This window comes from Sinohyriopsis cumingii, chromosome 16, assembly GCF_028554795.1.
Source record: "Sinohyriopsis cumingii isolate HCF-2022 chromosome 16, ASM2855479v2, whole genome shotgun sequence".
Taxonomy (NCBI): domain Eukaryota; kingdom Metazoa; phylum Mollusca; class Bivalvia; order Unionida; family Unionidae; genus Sinohyriopsis; species Sinohyriopsis cumingii.
The window spans coordinates 66,269,177-66,288,850 of NC_142976.1; the positions used below are offsets into that span (position 1 = coordinate 66,269,177).

Sequence of the window (19,674 nt, forward strand, 5' to 3'; positions counted from 1 at the left end):
AAACAACTAGCCATTTAGGAAAAATAGCAGTAACAAGATTTGGAAGGCCGCAAAGTTGGTCATGCTGAATGTCACTATCTTATATCTCAACTTGTGATTAATCGAACCTTATAATAAATCATACATAACCCCAAACATATAATCTGGAATCTTTTTTATGTCTAATTGTTTAAATTGCATTACTTTGTTTAGCATATAAAATTGTTTCTTTTCCACATATATAATTTATGATGGATCAACATCGAAGACAATTATTGGAGAGATTATGACAAAGTAATTTTTACAAGATTTTGTGATTTGGTTTGAATATGTTTAATGTACATCTCAGTCACACAAGAATATTTTGGTTTTGGTTATGTTAAGCCAACTCTAAGGTATTTTGCCGATACACCTTGATGTTGTTAAGCCAACTCTAAGGCATTTGGCGATACACCTTGATGTTGTTAAGCCAACTCTAAGGTATTTTGCCGATACACCTTGATGTTGTTAAGCCAACTCTAAGGTATTTTGCCGATACACCTTGATGTTGTTAAGCCAACTCTAAGGTATTTTGCCGATACACCTTGAAGTTGTTAAGCCAACTCTAAGGTATTTTGCCGATAGACTTTAGTTAAGCCCACTCTAAGGTATTATGTTGATTGATTGGGTTAAGCCCTTTCTAAGCCTTTAATGTATTTTGCCAATAGATAGACTCTAATTTTGTTACGCCCACTCAAATGTATTTTGTCTACAGAGTGTGACTGGGTTAAACCCTCTCGAAGGTATTTTGCCTATAGAGTGCGACTGTGTTAAACCCATTCCAAGAAATTTTGCCCACTTTGATTGGGTAAAGCCCACCCTGAGTTTTGTTTGCAAATAGACTTTGACTTTGTTAGGCCCTCAACTATGGTATTTTGCACAAAGACTTTGACTGGATTAAACCATCACTAAGGTATTTTACATAAAGCATTTGTTAAGTTAAGTTTGTAATAAGTAAAGTAATTGGGCAGAATTCGAGCCATCCTGGAACAGGACTTCTATTTGTTTGTGAACACTTGGCTCAAGCTTTATTATTAGCATAACAATAGTTTAAAAGTCTGTTATTTTGTCGGTCTCAAATTTGTTCGATATATTGTATATTGTTCCAAACTTATTTGAAACAGAATTTTAACATGGGTTTGTATTTATTTTTAATTTTAATGATATACTAAGTAGGGTTTAACACCTTTCTTCTCTAACTCACTAAATTTTATATTTGTAATTGGGATGTTAGTGTCAAATATAAATTTTCGCTTTGCTTGCTTCAATAGCAGCTCCATCATCCTTACCAGCACACCATCATCAACGCTTCCAACTTGTGCAATAAGGACCAAGTTTGCAATTACTTGTGGCCTATACCATTAAGGTCTATTCTATTTCACACTTTTGTCCCCTGTAAGGAGTGTGATTCTCTTAATGAGTTCATGCATGTTTATATTATATCTTTTGACTGTGATGGAAGAAGGGCCTCCTTGTCCGTGGCGCCTCACACCAGAGCCTTATAATATAAACATTCCTGTCTTATTGAAATACAAAGCTTCCTGTCCCATATTGTATCTGTAACATTTATTTTGTTTTGTTCTCAGCATTATCTTAAGTATGTGTGTATATTAGTGTGTCTCTCTAGGGTTCTATGAATACAGGAACCTCCTGTTCAAAGAAATAACTATGATCACGTGTGCTAAATGTGACATTTTAAAAATATATATTAGCAAAATTTAAAATGGTTTTATATTTTCCTTTTGTTGATTTGTTGTTTTTTGTGGGTTTTGTTTTGTCATTGCAGGACATAAGATCAATGGAGGAATATTGCTAAATTATTGTCCATCAGTTGCTGGGAATCAGCCTTTACAGAAATAGTGCTATGACTTACTATAATGTATGGTTAATTTTTGTCCGCGATTGAGGGTAGAATTTTTGCCTACCTGACAAATGTCATTTTTGTAAATGATGTTTACTTGAATTTGAGCAAAAGACCCGACCTTCTTTCCGAGTTAATGGATTTTTCTGTTGGAAATCTATTGCGTCGTAGGTCCAGTGGGTATTTATATGTATAGATGATAGATGATAGGTAAACAGTTATTCATTTCTGTTAAATGATCAGTCTGTGGAATCAGTCACTGGTCTGTTCAAATATAATTTGAAATGATTTGTTTTAGAAAGTATTCATTTGAATTACAAAGTGTTCATTCAATTTGGGACTAAAACACTACTTTGGAATTATTGAGAACTTATTCTAAGATATTCTGCATTTATCATTGTGGTACATCAGCACATTCGAGACTATTGGAATTCATTCCAAGCATTCGAAATATTTTGATTTGTGATAGAACATTTTGGAATATTTGGAGTTTAATTGGTAGTACTGTAAACGTAAGCGTACTTTAAATTTTCACTTTTGTATTCAAGACAAATATATTGTTTGTTGAATTTTACTAAAGATGTTGGTTTCGCTTTTGTGTTTCACAGTTTAAGATCATAAAGTCGTAAATATAGTATTCCGTCTTGTGTTGTACATGTGGGTATGTGGGCACAACACCTCTGATTTGGGTGGCATCTTTTCAAGCATGTGAAGGTTAGGCCACGGGTGGGTACGTCATTCGTCATATTTTTGGAAGGGTGGTATTTTCAGCATGTCGGAATAAGCATTTTCCAAGCGGAGCCCCTAACACTTAAAACAGAACTACCACACACCAATAAAGAAATCTTTTTATTAGCAGAGAATCAGGTAGATGCAGTTAGGGCTACATCTGTGTGTATTGTAGCATGCTTCCGTTACTTTTTCTTTCAAAACGTTCCGTAAGCAATTATTGTGCTAAGACATTTTATTAAACGTAATAATATTTTGTTGTAGTTTTTGGTTTTTGCTGAAAAACTCATAATTCCCTTAGTCTGTATTTTGGAAAGAAGAGTGTTTTGGTCTCTACACAAAAAAAATTATGAGTAGTATATAACTTCTTTAAATTTATGCCTGAGTTAATTAATGTTGCATCACTGAATTGTCCGGATTAAGGATTTTCACAAAAGAGAGAATGTGTTTAATTTTCTAACGAATACAAAATAATCAGTATAAGTTGTTCAAGATACAAATTTCATTGAAAAGTGGGAAAATTTCATACAGACTACCTTGGAATATGAATGTTCTCTTAGTTCATAATTTTCTAATTTAAGAGGTGTAGTCATATTATCGACTAATACTTTTCAGTTCACCTTGCTTAGAATGAACAGAGATTGTACAGGCCATAAGCTTAGCATGGACATAGCCATCGAAAAAGACAGATTTACAATGATAAATATTTATGGACCAATAGAGACAGTCCAGATTTTCTCTTTGAAATGAATAGGATATACTGCTTTTAAAAAATAATTGTGTTATAATCGGTAGAAATTTCACTCTAGTAATAGACTTATATACATACACACACACACACACACACACACACATATATATATATATATATATATATATATATATATATATATATATATATATATATATATATATATATATATATATATATTACATACTATAATAAATATGCCAATATAAAAGATGGAAAACAAGCATATGATAATTTTGAAGACTAACACAGAAATAAATCCAGAACACAGACTTGAACTTATATTTACTAATTTCTATGATAACAAGTAGGTTTGAAAGAATATTTGTACATCTTTTAAAAGGATTTAAATGAATCAACAGATTGAATGCAAGCAGGAAGTGAGTTCTGTATTTTGTATCCCTGAATACTGCTGACTTCCTTTTAATTGTTCAATGCAAAGTTTTTTTTTAAAAAAAATACTTTTCTATTGCTGTTAAAATCGATCTTACATTATAGGGAGAAGAATAACTTAGTTATGTACTCTGGAAATGTAACCTTTGATACATTTAAAACCAGAATTGCTTTCAAAACATTAATTATCTCATCTGTTGTTCATAAGTTTAATTTTGTGAACAAGTTTGACGATGATGCATCAATGTGGATATCAGGAATCGGCCAAGATGCCCGTTTTTTTAAGCTTATGAATTCTGTCTAGATGGGAACTTGTACAATTCCCCCATATTGTTGAATAGTGGTTAATCGTTGGATATATATAAGCATTATAATAAAGCATTCTGGAGTCCTTTGTCAAGTGCAATTTTTTTATTGCCTATTTTTAAGTCCTCATTTCGTCAATAGCTTAATGACTGCAATATATAGCAGAATAACCCCACCATGACCGTTTCTGTCCTTCGTCTTCAATTCGTAGTTATGTATACAATCCTATGGTTTTAAACTAAGTAACAAAAAGAGCAAAAACCAACATGTTTTGTAAAATGCAAAATACAAATTTATTTTCCTAAAATACAAAGTGAAAAATTAAAACTAACTTCCATTCTGGTGAATGAAATCCTAAATAATCCTTAAAAGTTCTATCAAGTCAAAAAGCATCTAGTAACACAAATGAGTTTCAGATATATTCCGAATGATGTTCACTTATGTACAGATGTACTGATGAATCACAAAAATATGATCCAAAAATATCTTTAAATGAATTTACAGTGATTCCAAAAAATATATTTATAATTCCAAGTTGTCCGAGCACTTGGTATTTCAGATAATGATGGAATTAAATAAATGAATCCCTTCAAACAAGCACAACCAAATCTATTCTAAGAATGATGCTAATATTTGGAATGTCTAATTCTTAAGTAAAACTATCTTATATAGATAATTAAAACCAAAACAAATGTGCATTTATTTTAGAATCATTCCAAATAGCAAATAAAGTCAGGTGATTTACACTAACCAATCAGGAAATAAGGTCTGATTCCGCTCTCAAGAACTCATGTCCTGAAGTCAGATCACGTGATGTTTACTTGGATAAGAGTGTAACTCAACATTGAATCAATGAATAAGTCTACGCATTAAGTTTATAAGAATGACTTTAAAGTGCAAGTCTTCGATCCTAAAGAATATATAGTATGTACGTTGTATCAATGATATACAACCAGATGTATACATTTTTCATTAAGAGGAAACGAGGCTTGTTGAGTTTCCTTTTAATGAAAAGTTTATACAACGAGTGGTATATCATTGATACAGCGTACATACTTTACATATATTTTATTTATATCACATACAAATACACATATTTGCACTTTAAATGGAGTTACGATATGCTCCTGGTAACTGTGTATTGACCTAATGAACTACAAAATGTAGTTCTAAGATTTTTCTTGCTGTTCACAATCACATATACAAATTGATAAACTGATTGTTTTCTTTTCTAGTTCCTATTTTTATTCACATTTATTAAATCAGTATAAGACACGCTCATGATTTAAACATGAAATATGGTTTTTATGAAGAAAGTAGTTCACTACAAACACGTTTAGGTTTTTGTACACTGAAATTGAACTGTCAGGCATTCACGTACTGGCGTATGGAAATTAGCGTGGAATATAAACTAAGCAAAATGACGAATCAACAAGAGTTAATTAAAATATTTTAATATATTGACAGTTCATCTAAGTCATTATTCTGCTTTAATTAACATTTCTAAAGACTATAAAGTTTTTTCTCTCTGTCTATCTCTCTCTCTCTCTCTCTCTCTCTCTCTCTCTCTCTCTCTCTCTTCGTTGGACGGTTGGACTAAACTTTACCATCATTCACAGGTCCAGAGGCATCGTCGTATGACACAAGCGAAAATCCCCAAAATTGTATTTTCATTAATTTTAGCCCGTATCTAGCTACGATAATCCCGAGAGAGGACGGCGGCGATCGTTTGGACACTTTTATATTTCATGATAAATAATCGAGTTTTAGAATATTTTATAGGCTTAAGAAGCAACAACAACAAAGCATCAAATGTGCTCAGTATGTGTGCCTCGTTAGCTTGTGACCGACAAATTTAACATATAGGCCTAGTGTCGACTGGCAATTGCAACTACGCATCATTGATATTATGAACACTGTAGATACATCCGAAGGAAAGCGTAAACATACCGTTACAACGAGACAGATTAGTGTAGGTTACTTGGTACAAGTTCAGTTTTAATGTGTTCGTCCAGTGCCATATCTTTTTTCTCTCTCACTCCAGATTTTTGCTTTTTATTGTCCTTTACGCACAAGAAGTGAGTAAAGAATGAATAAAAGAAAGGATTCCGAAGAAATTGTGTACCATTTTGTTTCATTTAGAAAACATGGACAATTAATATTTTTGATCGTTATTTTCATATGTCATTTATGATTAATGAGTGAGTAGAAATTCATCATTGATCTAAAGGCCTGCAGTTGAAAGAATGTTTATATATTCGTATTACTGCGCCTTGGGTGGATCACAATTTGATATACCAATTGTATTAGTATATCAATTTGTTTTATACCAACACTTTAAATGCCATGATATATATATATATATATATATATATATATATATATATATATATATATATATATATATATATATATATATATATATATATAATGACAGAGAGAAGGGGTAAGAGATAGAGCAGGGAGAGAGTTTGGCATCGTGAATTATGTGACTTAACTTACTCCCTCCCAAAATCTCGTGCATTCTATGCAATAGGAGGTTCAGTCCATGATTCTATCCAACAATGTATGACTGTATGTTTTTCCAAAAATCTAGGGACTAGACACTGAAGTAACTAGAGCTTATAATTACAGCTCTACACTAATATACTAACCCATTCAACTATTTTCAGGATTCCATTGAAAGACCTACAGTAATCTATGCCCCAGCCAATCCCATTTGCTGCGGATTGGGAACTAGTTCTGGTTATACTCTGCTCATCTGTTGCCATCATTTTCTCTAGTTTCAAAAGAGCTGATCTGAAATTTAAAAAAAGAATGGTTTAGTATTATTTTGATTGTTTTATTATTTACCCAAGAATTCATTTCCACTGACTTTTAATATATCTCAGTATGTGCAAAATATCTCAATGTGTGCAATATATCATATAGATAAAAGCAAAAAAAAAAAACATTGAAATACGAAATGTCCACGTGAACCTGATCTTGCCGACTGCTACCTAACAGCCACAGCAGTTGCCCGATAAACCTGGTCTATAAATGCTTTCTTTGCGCATGGTGTAAACGGTCTTTTGCAAGGTTTCTCTGTTTTTCATCTTCATCCACAAATGACAGCATATCATAACTATTTATGTAATGTTGAAAAGCGTTGGTGAAAGGATTCTTACACTCTTAGTTAAAGTCGAGGCAATAGTGTTCTATTTGTAGTAACATGGCTTTACACGATGAAGGATCAACATTATTCCTTAACGAAATAATTAATAACTCCCACTTTATGCTTCCATCCAAAATTTGTTTGTGTGATGTGTATGACAAGTAACAAGTCGTTTGATTAATTTCTGACATTATTTTTGTCTGCTCTTGCTAGTTGCCATGGAAACCGTTTGTTAAGAAAATGTCAAAGGAGATAGTAAATTTATCATTTTTATGTATATTTTTCATTGACACTGTCTATCTATAAACTATTCACCTAATATAAAATGACATTATATATTGTGATTGTTTTTTTCTTCTGGTATCAAGTTGCATAATTAAGCGTTTGGTTGAAAATGATCAGCAATAAACCTAACGTATAAGTCAACAAGAAATTGTTTTAAGTTCTTTTGCACAAATGTGTGTGTGTGTGTGTGTATGTGTGATCTAGATTTTTAACGTAGCTTTAACACTTTTCCAGTCGTATCGCTACGATGTCTGCATTGTGACAGTTAAAAGTGATGTCTAGCACTGGGACATCATGCCGCAGACATGTAGCCTGATGTCCCACCCATCCACATTATCCTGACACCAGGCCGACCAGTCCTAACACTAACCTCTTAACGCTGAGCGCCTAGTGAGGCAGCTGTTAGTACAATTTTTAGAAGTCTTTGGTATGACTAATTCGGGGTTCGAACCCACGACCTCACGCATTTGGAGCGGACGCTCTAACCACTAGCCCACTGGAGTGGTCGCTGTTGTACAAATAATACAGTCACCGATAACATTAAAAACAGTGTGAGTATGAAACATTGTTTAATATTATTGGCTGATATGAATGATTATGAGGCGTTTCTAACGACTTCTGATATATCTTATTCGCCGAAAAATATTGATGTTCGTTCCCTTATTCAAGGAAATGAAAAATGTCCTTACAATATTTTACTTTAAATTCTTGGTACATCCCCACCCCACCCACACGCATTGTATAAAATAAGAATTTAGCCTTTGAATAATGTAACACTGTGTTGAATCATGTGGATTTATTTCGTTTTGCTTGTCCAAAACTTGTTTATACCAGAATCAGTTTAAAACGGGTATCGTGAGAACACGTTATTATTGTTTTTGTAAGTCGCACTTCCTTGTCCATGAACCAGCATTAAAGAGAAATGTAAACTGCAAATAGTGTCAGCCCTTACAAAGGTGCGCGCAAGAAGATTAGAAAAGAAAGAAACACTAGCTTTACCTTAGGTATTCTTTACAAATTTTTATCTTTAGTACATAGGGTTTCGATAATTTATATGGTTAGAAATTGTATGTCAGATAACATTATATTTTAAAACAGATTTCACGATAATTTATACAACTAGAGGATGAATATCACACGCTATGTGGCTCAGCCTTGACTGATGCAATAGTTTCATGCAAAAAGTTGCATTGCATTCTTTGGTTTCTACCTTACTCAAAAGCGCAAAGGTTTGTATCGGAATAATATGATAATTCTCTTGAACGAAAAGTAATTCGAAGGCAAAGATGATTAAAAGTATTCAACTCCTGGCCCTGTATTCTTGAAACCATTTAAACAGTATTCAAAATATCAGCTGTTTTTTTATAGCTTTCTTGAGTTTCTTGATTAAAACATTTTGAAAATATGGGGACTATTGTATTAGCACACCATCCCGTTTTTGTACCCCCTACTGAGTTTAAAAACGAACAGCATCCAGGATACAAAAGATGCAAAAAACTTAGTTATCTCATTAGCTGATTTATAATTTCTAACTTGATTGTCGCAACAAAATAAAACTAACACTCTCAAATTACTAATGTTTCCAATGGAAGCAAACAGACTGATCGCTGTCCATTATTTAACGAGTTTCGTAAGTTAATATTAAATCATTATCCATGAAATTTTTTATCACATAGTTTTATTGCAGTATGAATTATTTAGATAGAAAGAAGAATGAATAATTTAATTCATTCTGACAGACGCTGTAACTTTCATTTTGTTGTGGCCAAAAGATATTCCCAAAGAAAATTAAAATAGTAAAAGTATATTATACGTTTTTACTAACATTAAATCAAAGAAAAAACGTCCATCCAAAACAGAGAACATTTTACAAAAGACAAACATTAGTCAACATAAAATGTCCTATGCGTGTGGTGTCAGATTGTTTGATAAAATGCACAGTACCAGTTTGAGTTGGCCTAGACAACACAATGTCAGTGTATACGTTCAAATTCCACAACTAAACATATTTTTCAATATATTTGTGCAAAGAAGTTTATTGGATGCAGAAATGAACTGATTTACTGTAATGTGTTTGTGAGCGGATATTTGCAGTATTTGATTTGGAACATTAGATTGTAAAGAAGACAAAAACGAATCTTTCTGAGTCGGACTTGTATCACATATTTACCGCGCCAAATATGCTGTGGTTGGATAAAGTTCTGTCAGTTGGGGAGACCAGTTTATGTCCATATTCTTCTGTGAACAAAGTTGAGTTTATTTGCTTCAGTAAGTTCACATTTAAATCAAGCTTGTATATAGGGTGGATTCCATTTTACAGGTATACCGCCCCTCCAGCTCCACCCCCACACTCGCTATCATCTGAGCAATACCTGTAGTTTTACTTGTTGTTATTGCTCTTATCTTGGGCTTTTTGCCATTTTTCATGTTATATGTTATACATGACATAACAAACTCCTGGGGGGGGGGGGGATTGGCCATATTGAATCAGACAAGACTATTTTCCCCCATGTTTTTTAGAATGAAAAGAATCCGATTTGCCCTCTGAACTGTTGTATGCTTTATCAAAAACAATTCTTTTAATTTTATGTTATCTAGAAAAATTTAAAATGTTATAATAAATGAAATATATAATGTTTGTGAAGAAAGAAAAAAGTCAACAAGTTGAAAAAAAGCTGAAGAACAGCGTATAATGCATCAGCAACCGGAAAAGCAGCAGCAGAAAAGCAACAAATCATCACAACAACACAGTAAGGTACGGCAAGAAAGGAAGTTTTCAAAACCCAAAGAAACTACGGCAAAGAAAAATATTACACATATAGCACCTCCCAAAACATCAGTCCAACAAAGAGTCAACATCAGTTGATATTTTGTAAATTCAAACAAGAATCAACATGATGAACAACAGCAACGAAAACACTTGACACCCCAGGGCACAACAAAGTAAACATAAGCAGGAGCCGTAAAACTGGGGAACCATAAACAGTAACCATGAGAAAGACATTGACAAACCTGGTAACGATTTTACAAGGACTAAAAGAAACGACATCACGAGACAAAATAATATGACGTTTGATAGATTCAAAAGTAGAAGAAAGTGGAAAAAAGAACAAAAGCAAAGAAAACAAATTTAGACAGGTAAAGAAACCGTGTTAAACCTCTCACGTAGAAGATTAACTGATAATGATAAATTCTGAAACAATTATGTCTGATTTTGAATTATTACATGAAGCTAAATGTGCAGGGCGTTATATTCTTCCTGCTCAGTATCGATTCATAAAAAGGATCCAAACGAGTTTATAAAAATCGCTGGCTACAGTAGAAGAAGCACAAATAAATGAATTTGTTTCGTGTCTCGTGCAATTGAAAAAATTAGGCTGGAATTAGCTCAAAAGTATGAAATGAAAAAATAATAAATACTCGGATAAGGAAGTTAAAAAATTGTATGTCCGCTGACAAAGTCGAGGATGAAATCAAGGATGACGAAATCAAGGAAGTAAATACCTCACCTTGATGAAATCAATGACAAAGTCAAGCATCAAGGAAGTAAATACCCCACCTTGATTTACTTAGAAGTCAAGTACTTGGAAATGAAAGTAAAAAAAATATATCACTTTTTGTTGACTTCCTTGATAAAATCAGCGAGATAGTAGTTTCCTTAGTTGGTGGGGTTTAATGCAGGAGTGTGCATAATTGAGAATTTGATCTCTGTCGCATACAATTGAAATAATATGCTCGCGTCTGAGACTATCTAACTGTTGCTGTGTTAGTAAGAAGTCTTCGTCTCCGTATTTGTCAATAATGAATTTAACGTTAATTTCTTCTTGTGCAAATGCAGCCCTAACTGCTTGCTCGAGCGCCTGTTTGTCATACACGAAAACATTTATGTGATGGTACATATTCATAAATCTAATCTAAGATCTAAATACGCGTATATATTCGAGGATTTGATGTGTACCGCAATGTGCGATCACAATATGATCCTTTGCTAGTTGCTGTAGTTGGTTATCAGTCAGTATAAAATCGTCATTACCGTATACATCAACAATTATTTTTTCCGGGGTAACTTTTCCCCCGCTGACAGCTTTATCAAAAAGTTCTTTATTATGTATGAAACATTTCACGCGGTGATACATTATATAATACTTGATCAATTAATTGTGAAATCTTAAACGATTTTTCAGTAAAAATATATAATTTTTTATTTTGCTTTTTACTAAATTCGTATGATTTTTACTAGTAAACACTATATCAAAATGGAGAAATTGGACGATTTCTGTGATTTTTACTAGTAAACACCCTATCAAAATTGAGAAATTGGTCGATTTCTGTGATTTTTACTAGTACATTACCTTTCCAAATTAGCAAATTGGTCGATTTCTGTGATTTTTACTAGTAATTACCCTATAAATTTCAGTGAATTTGTCAGTGTTGCAGAAAATATAATATTTTTACTGTAAAACTGAAAGTCGTTTTACGATTGAAAGTCCTTAGGATTAAAAGTCCTAAGACTGAAAATCCTTAGGATTAAAAGGCTTAAGACTTTACTAGCAGACTAATATGTAGTGCTTCATTCCGTAAATCAAGAAGATTCCCACGCTGGTCTGTCAGCGCGAAATTTATTCTGGTCAGCCACGGATTATGACATCGTAGATAGTTCGGATTGATCGGCTCTTGCACAATCAGAATTCCAGGTGGTACATCTTTCGGAGTAAATGAATAAAGAATAAATCCTTGCTGGGCTTGATTTGATACTGTCGTGTCCGTGCTGTAACTGCCATCAATGACATCACACACAAGATTGACCGCGACCACTTCGGTTATATTTACGATGCCCGGAGACACATGCCGGCCTTGCCCTTCGGGGTTATTGTTGTGTATGAGGATAGTTGGCTGCGGTAGTGTTCGCCTGTGCTGTGCGAGTATGTCATCAAAGAACTCATTGATTAGATCGTTGACTGATTTTCTTAACTCTGGAACATTATACCCGGGAAATTTAAAATTCGGCAGCGTGGCTGTTGTCAACGGGTGATCGGTTAGAAATTGTTGTTTAGAACCGGTTTTATAGTTAATTATTGTCTGAATTGCTCGCTGGTTAATATATTCCATGTCGGATACAAGCTGATTTAATATTTCAATCCGCGTAATGATTTCGCTGCGTGAACTTGTTATATCAAAATGATGTTCTTGGAAATATTGCCGTAGTCGCGTTAGTTGTGTTTTATGTTCTTGATTAATGACTGTAAAGAACCTGGAAATATCTTTTTGAGTAAAATATAAAGCTACAGTTCTACGTCCTTCTGGGCTTATGATCTCTTGTTTTAAGGGAAAATCCCAAATAAACTCATTGATAACGAATTCAAGATTACTACCCAACGTTTCATTTTTTATTTCAAGTAAAAGATCTTTGTATGATGGTGTAATTTCATGGTATGATTGTGTGTTCATTGTATAATCAGACTTTATCGGCGTTGGCGGCGTTGGTCGTGTCGGTGGAGCGACTTCAGGCCATCCTAACACTGTTCTGATCGAACTATTGTATATATCCACGGCGTAGTCTGCGGTGTTTATTTCGATTGCCGCCGACAGCGTTGGCTCATTAACAGTTATTGTTATCTTAGATTCCTTTGTTGTGATATTTTTTATTCGACGTTGCAATTCTTCATTGATTTCTTCGATTTGATAAGACCCGGTTGGTAACCCAACGACATTCCAGTCTGGCGTGCCATCGGGGTTATTTTTGTGTGCAAATACCAGTGAATTATTTGCCGGCAATCCACCAAACGATCTTGATCTGATATTGGGCCAACTGTGATATACTCGTAATTGTGCTAACGAGATCTCGCTTACTGGAAATGCAGTTGGAAAATTAATACTGAATTCTGGCTTAGTTGAGGTTACTGTTAACAAAGATGTTCGCGCCGGGCTTGTATTTTCGACTATCTGTTGAAGCAATTCCGTCGATGTCGCTGACATTGTTATTTATTTGCTGTCGTTTCAAATCAAAGTACTTTATACGCTGGGTATAATCGTTGTACGTCTTTGCCATTTGCGCGAATTCGGAATCTGATATTGTTGTATCATCGAGACTGGATGATATCAGCGACGACAACTTCGAGTAGGTGCTCGTGACCGCGCTGTTTAACTTTTCATACTCGTGCAATTTTGTTAGCGCACATGAAGATATTTTTTTCGCGATAATATTAGCAACTCCTGCAATTGTCGTTGATGTTGAGACTGTAATTGTGACCACGGTGGCAACGGCCACTGCAGTTGTCACTGGTGTTAACGTAGACAATAATACTCCTGTGGATGCAACTAACGCAGACACCGAATACACTATTGTGTCTAACACGATCACACGCCGCTCGTATTTTTTAACCTTTACTGTGCATTCGTTGATGGTATTTTTTAACTCTGACTTCCATTCGCGTACTTGATCATATCTGTATTGTTGCGCATCTGCCATCGTTGCCATTTATTATATTACGCAGTAAACAATTGAGGTGTTTCAGCTACAAATTCCAAACACCACCAGTAAGATGTTGCGGTTAATTTCTTGTCAGCGGATTCCAGTATAAATGTTTCTTCGGCTCCGTTGTTTAATATGATAGTCACAACACCGGAATACTTGTCAGTGGAATGTCTCCAGGGATATGTTGTGAAGATTTCAAATTTAGCGGCACTGAACACAGACAGTCTGTGCACTCAAGTGACTGTTGCTGTATATTTTATAGTATTTTTTTGTTTAGACCATGTTGCAAATCCAGATGATATCGTGTATACTATATTGGTGATATGCCCGGGAGTAACTCCAGTGGGGACTTTAATCAAACTGGTTTTGTTAACAATATCAGGAATCCCCGCTACGATATCCTGCTGTGTTTATTTGATCGTGTCAATGTTGGTCTTGATATCAGAAAGTTTCATGTCAACGACGAGTGGAGTGCCAAAGAACTTATCCGTGGCATCATCGGTTTTTTGATAATATTTGCGAAATCTTGTAAAAGCAAACACGTGAACATCATACTCGGCCCGCAACGTGGTTAGTTTACCGTCAACGGCACTAGCGCTTGCGTCAACATATTGTTTGTTTGCGGCATCTTCCGGGGATGTTGGATCTCTTAAAACCACTATTTTGTTGCCGTTCATGCTGAGTTCACCTGTCATTGTATCACCGGTCTTTTTTACACGTTCCCCTGCAGCTTTTTGTGTATCATCTCGAAGCGCCGCGATTGATATCAGCGAATCTCTTATTTTTCCGCTGTCAGTGAACACAGGGATGTTACCCGAAGTAGCTCCAATAACCCTACGAATTATTTCATGCCATTTGATATCGCTGGGTTTTAGTTTTCCGTGTCGGTCCTGAAAAATAACAACCTCATCTGGGTCTATCCCGGTCAGACTTAAAAGATTATCGATTTCATCCTTGGTCGCATATTTTGATAAATCCACGTCGGCGCGCTTCACTTTTCTGTTGAGAAGAGATCTTCCGTAAATATCAACCATTATTTGAAAGGAAACTGTTTAAATCGGCCCGTGGTATACTCGTGCACAACTTTGTGAGGTGGTTTGGTCGACGCTGATATCGCATCAAGAACATTCAATGCTTGTTGGCCACATATCGGAGGATCGGTCAGTGTTTGTGTTGGCAGCGTTGAGTACCAAACTTTTGTCTTTGACCCTGTCAAGGACGCGGGGACGTCTTTTGTATATCGGAGAAATTCAACTGGCGGTGCTAACCCATACGAATCAAAATAGATGATTCCACGTGGATCGATCGCGTAAGCAACCCAGTGAGTTCCTGGACCATCGCTGTTATCGAGATTAATAATTCCGGTTTCTGGATTATTCGGTTGTTGTGGTAATTGATCTCGCGGTTCCAACAGCTCCTAACGCGGCGGCTTTGGCAACAGCTGGGGCAGCAGCAGCTATCAACGCTGGTATTGCTGCGAGAAGAGGAAAGATACCGCCGGTTTTAACCATACTTTTAACCGCGGCTGGAGAAAAATCAAATTGAGTTCCAGTTTTTGCTTGTTTTGCTTTATTGAAATGATTAAGTTGTGTTTTAGTTAATGACAGTTTGTTTGGACCGCCATTAGCGATTTGATCGTGTTTTAGTGTTATTTTTGTCCCACTTGTGCTCGCGTTCTTCGATTCTAATTTCTTAGCCTGACCAGGAGTTAGAGTGACATTAACGTGACTGTATGACATTTTATTTAATACGAGATTGATCTAATTGTCTACATGTTTTCCACTGGTGCATCAACGATTCTCATTCGACCACTAATACCTTCAAGCAACATTGCTTTGTCGGAGAGTATGACCGCGATTGCTCTGTAATCCCCGTGAACACCTGCCGCACCAACAGGATCGGGGACTGGTAACTCGCCGACACGAGCTCGAAAGTGAATATCAACAACAGACTGCTTGGACAAGTCAAGATGCTCCAGCGAAAAGTAATAAATCGGGCACAAGCTTGTAAAGTCAAGCTGTGATATTTGTGTGCCAGTATCTATATTTAGGTTACGCGCCAGAAATGTCAACCAGCGATGATATGCGCGTGCCACATGGTTATTTGTGTAACTCAGTGATATATCTTCAGATGGTTCTTGCTGGCCGTTTATTCTCAGCGAAACCTCAGTAACATTAAGTTTGTCAAATATCATATTTGACTTTAGTTGATTATTTGTCCGGGAAACATCCTGCAGCGCAATAAAGATATGTCGCGGCGCAGAAACCCCCTGTTTTGATGCTATATGCCAAGTAAACACATCCCTGACTCGACTTGACACGGTGTCTGTGGTTACTGTAAGCCATGACATCAATGATTTACCACCTTGATTCATAAAAGAAAGCAGTCGCGGCTCTTCTGTGACCGATGGAGTTAGCACTGGCATCCACAGTGAAAGTTTTGTTAGTGTTACCATACCAGCATCAGCAGCACCAGCTCCTCGCCAGATCGCATCATTGTCGTGGCCTTTTCTGTGAAGCATAACTGTGTACTTAGCTCCAAAGATGACCTTTCGGTAATCTCTGCAAAATCCAAAGATGTGATTGAGTGGAATCGTGCATGAGAAATTTCTGGTATCTCCTGACAGCGTTGCTCGGCGTGTTGCAAATCCCAAATTGTAAGTCGCGCTGATATTTTTTATAACTTCAAAGGGATCAGCTGGTCTAGCTTCACGGTCGGGGGTTGGCAGCTTGTAATTGATCAGCAACTCTAGTAGCTACTGGCGTAAGTAACTTAATATACTGAATATGATTGGCGTTATCGGTGACATCCTTGGCAAACATCATTGATGGACCAGATGACCTTGTAAAGTCGTCAGAATATCTCGCCAGACCAATTATTGTTGTGGCAACATCGAGGTCATTCTGGATTATTTCGATATTTTTCCCATCGATCATGTACGCGGCGCTATCAAACAATGCCATGATTCCATTGTTGACAAAACCAACTCGGTCATTGGCGCCGTAGTTAGTACCATCTGCCTTTGTAAGTTTGCCTTCTACTTCAATAAACGCCTCAGATGGCAAGAAATATCTGCTTGTATCGTGAACCTGAAGTTCAATACGCCCCCGTTGATTTGGATCTCGTGCATCGTAAAAATAAAATTGATGATCACGCACCGATTTGTCTCGCTCGACCGGCTCATCTACATTGAATGCTGGATCGGATATCAGTTTGAACATTTTATACTACTGCATGTGATTTCAAATGGACGATCCCGCTATCAAATTTGCTGTAATATTTCGCTGCATGTCGGATTTCATCGCCGCTAGTTTTTGATTTGCGGCTTGATTTATTATTTTACTAACATCCGTGGGCATGGTTTTGGTGGTTGGTAATTTCACCGGTTTACGTTTTATTAGTCGCGCTATTCTTTCTCTGATTTCATAGATAGCTGTTTTGCAAGAGGACCCAACTTTGGTGCCAATCCTGCAAATAATCGCTGAGCTGTATCGCCAAGTCCGTCTCCGTAAGTTGCTCTATAGATTGGTAATCGTGAGTTTACTGCGCGGATCTGCGCGGTTGTGTGTCTGTTATATATGACCATGTTATGCAATTGCCATGTGTCTAATCTCGGTAACCTTAGTCACGGTGACCCTAGTCACTGTCAATAAGTTCTTCGATGAGTTCATGCTATATATGAGAATCCATGATACCGCCCTGAAATAATCTCCGGCAAATATCAGAAGCCTCATTAATTATTTCCGGCGAGTTGTTTCCGGCACGTCTTCCTCCGATGAGAACTTCTAGCCGAGACATATCATTGAAAATATTATCAGGGCAAGGAATTCCATAACCACTGCCAGTGGGTGGTGGTTGTTGACTTCGCAACGTAGAAGTAAGAATAGGTTGAGATTTTGTTTTTTGTTGTTGCATCGCTGACAACAATCTTTGTGTTGCTTCAGCTACCCGCGTAGCTGGTGCTTGTTCACTTAATTCTGGAGATGGCGATCGAGCACGCGGCTGCATAGCAAATGACCGAATATTAGGATCTGACGGCGAAGCATCTCTAAGCGTCGGTTGCTGGTCATCCTGTTTAAGATCTGCTGACGGCTGCGTCAGAGACACATGTGATGGGTGTTTTCTTAGGTCTTCCTCGTTTTTTCTTCTCTGTCTGTTGCAGCGACGCAGGAAGTGGCTGCAGAGATATATCAAATGGCGGCGGAGAGGGTTGACGTTTTCTTTTCTGTGCCTTTTTTGTGCATCTTCTGTTTTTTCTGTGCCTTTTTTGGATCATCTTCTATTTTTTTCTGTGCCTTTTTTGTGCATCTTCTGCTTTTTTCTGTTCTTTTCTCTGCGCGCGCTCTGCTTTTCTCTGTGCCTCTTCTATTTTTTTCTGTTCTCTTCTCTGCGCTTCTTCTGCTTTTTGCTGCGCTTTTTGCTGAGCTTCTTCTGCTTTTTGCTGTTCTTTTTCTTCTTCGTAACTTTTCATCCCGTTGATAAAAAAACGGATAACCAACATCTGACTTATCTATGGTATATTTATCCGTAGCTATTTTATACAACCAGTCACCCCAATCTTTTTTCTTTACATTTTTGGCATGCTCGGGTTTCAAATATTGATCTCGCTGTTGAAAACTTTCGGCGGCAAACCTGCCAAACAGACCACTACTGTAGGCATCTGTCGGTTTAAACTTCTCAATTTCTTCTATGACATCGGAAGTAAATCTCGATTCAAGATCAATCATTTTTCGCCTGGCAGGTCCAGATTCTGCTCGCAATATTTGAGCAAGACTTCTTTTTTCGTTCGGACCCCTAATAGCAGTTAAAACCAGTTCAGTGGCCGCAGTAACAGGCTTAAATAATTCCTTTACCTCAATTGCGGATTCAACTTGTGATTGTTGTTGCAGCTGCACGTCTTTTTTAAACTTTTCCTTCACTGGGATATACTTTTTAAGTGCTTCTGCTCGCTCCCTAGACAACCTAGCTGTGTAAGATTCTGAGTGTACCATTATTCGGTATAAGTAATTTTTTATTTATATCCTCGAGTCGGGTTAGATACGATTTTCAGCTAGAGAGCAGCAGAGGGGGCGACGACAACAACACGCAGCAACAACGGCGACAATGATGACTTCGTCATCGCGTTTACAATGAAGCTTGGGTTTTTTAAAGGGCTTATTTCGGCGTTTGGAGGCTTCTAAAAGTTGTGGGATTCGTACCCTCTGCTGCTCAGAAATAAAGAAATTCTTGCTTATAGAAGACCCAAGAATTTGCAAGATATTTTAATTAGAACTAAACCGACAGAAAATAATTAAAAAAATATAGTTCTCGTCATATAAATAGAACAGACTTCGGTGCTCACAATGTGCAAATACAAGTGAAAGTATTTCTTTTAGTGGCACCAATATAAAAGAAGCATTTTCTCTACGTTATAGCACTAACTTCGTATCAACTGGTGTGATTTGTTTAATAACTTGCATAAAATGTAACATGCAATATGTTGGACAAACGCTTCAACAAGTTTCTAAAAGAATGAAAAATCATCGCTTTCATATAAAAATTATAGAGATCTTCAGTTCTCCTCTAACATTTCAATACTTTTTATTACCAGTAATCACTGTCTACTCGATTTCTCTTTCATGCCAATAGATAGTATGCATGGAGAGATGAATAGACTCATAAAGAAAGTGATTGGACTCAAAAGTTAGATACTTTTTATCATA

The 19,674-nt window shown here is 36.2% G+C and overlaps 1 protein-coding gene across 2 annotated transcripts in view; it reads right to left on the reverse strand.

The window, feature by feature from the left end:
- LOC149780698 (uncharacterized) overlaps positions 1-19,674 on the reverse strand; it is a 57,950-nt gene that overhangs the window by 15,626 nt on the left and 22,650 nt on the right. For both annotated transcript variants that reach the window (XM_089936404.1, XM_089936403.1), the window contains exon 2: positions 6,713-6,857. In XM_089936404.1, coding sequence (XP_089792530.1) covers positions 6,713-6,832 — 120 coding nt within the window. In that variant the 5' untranslated portion in view covers positions 6,833-6,857. The remainder of the gene's footprint in view (positions 1-6,712; positions 6,858-19,674) is intronic.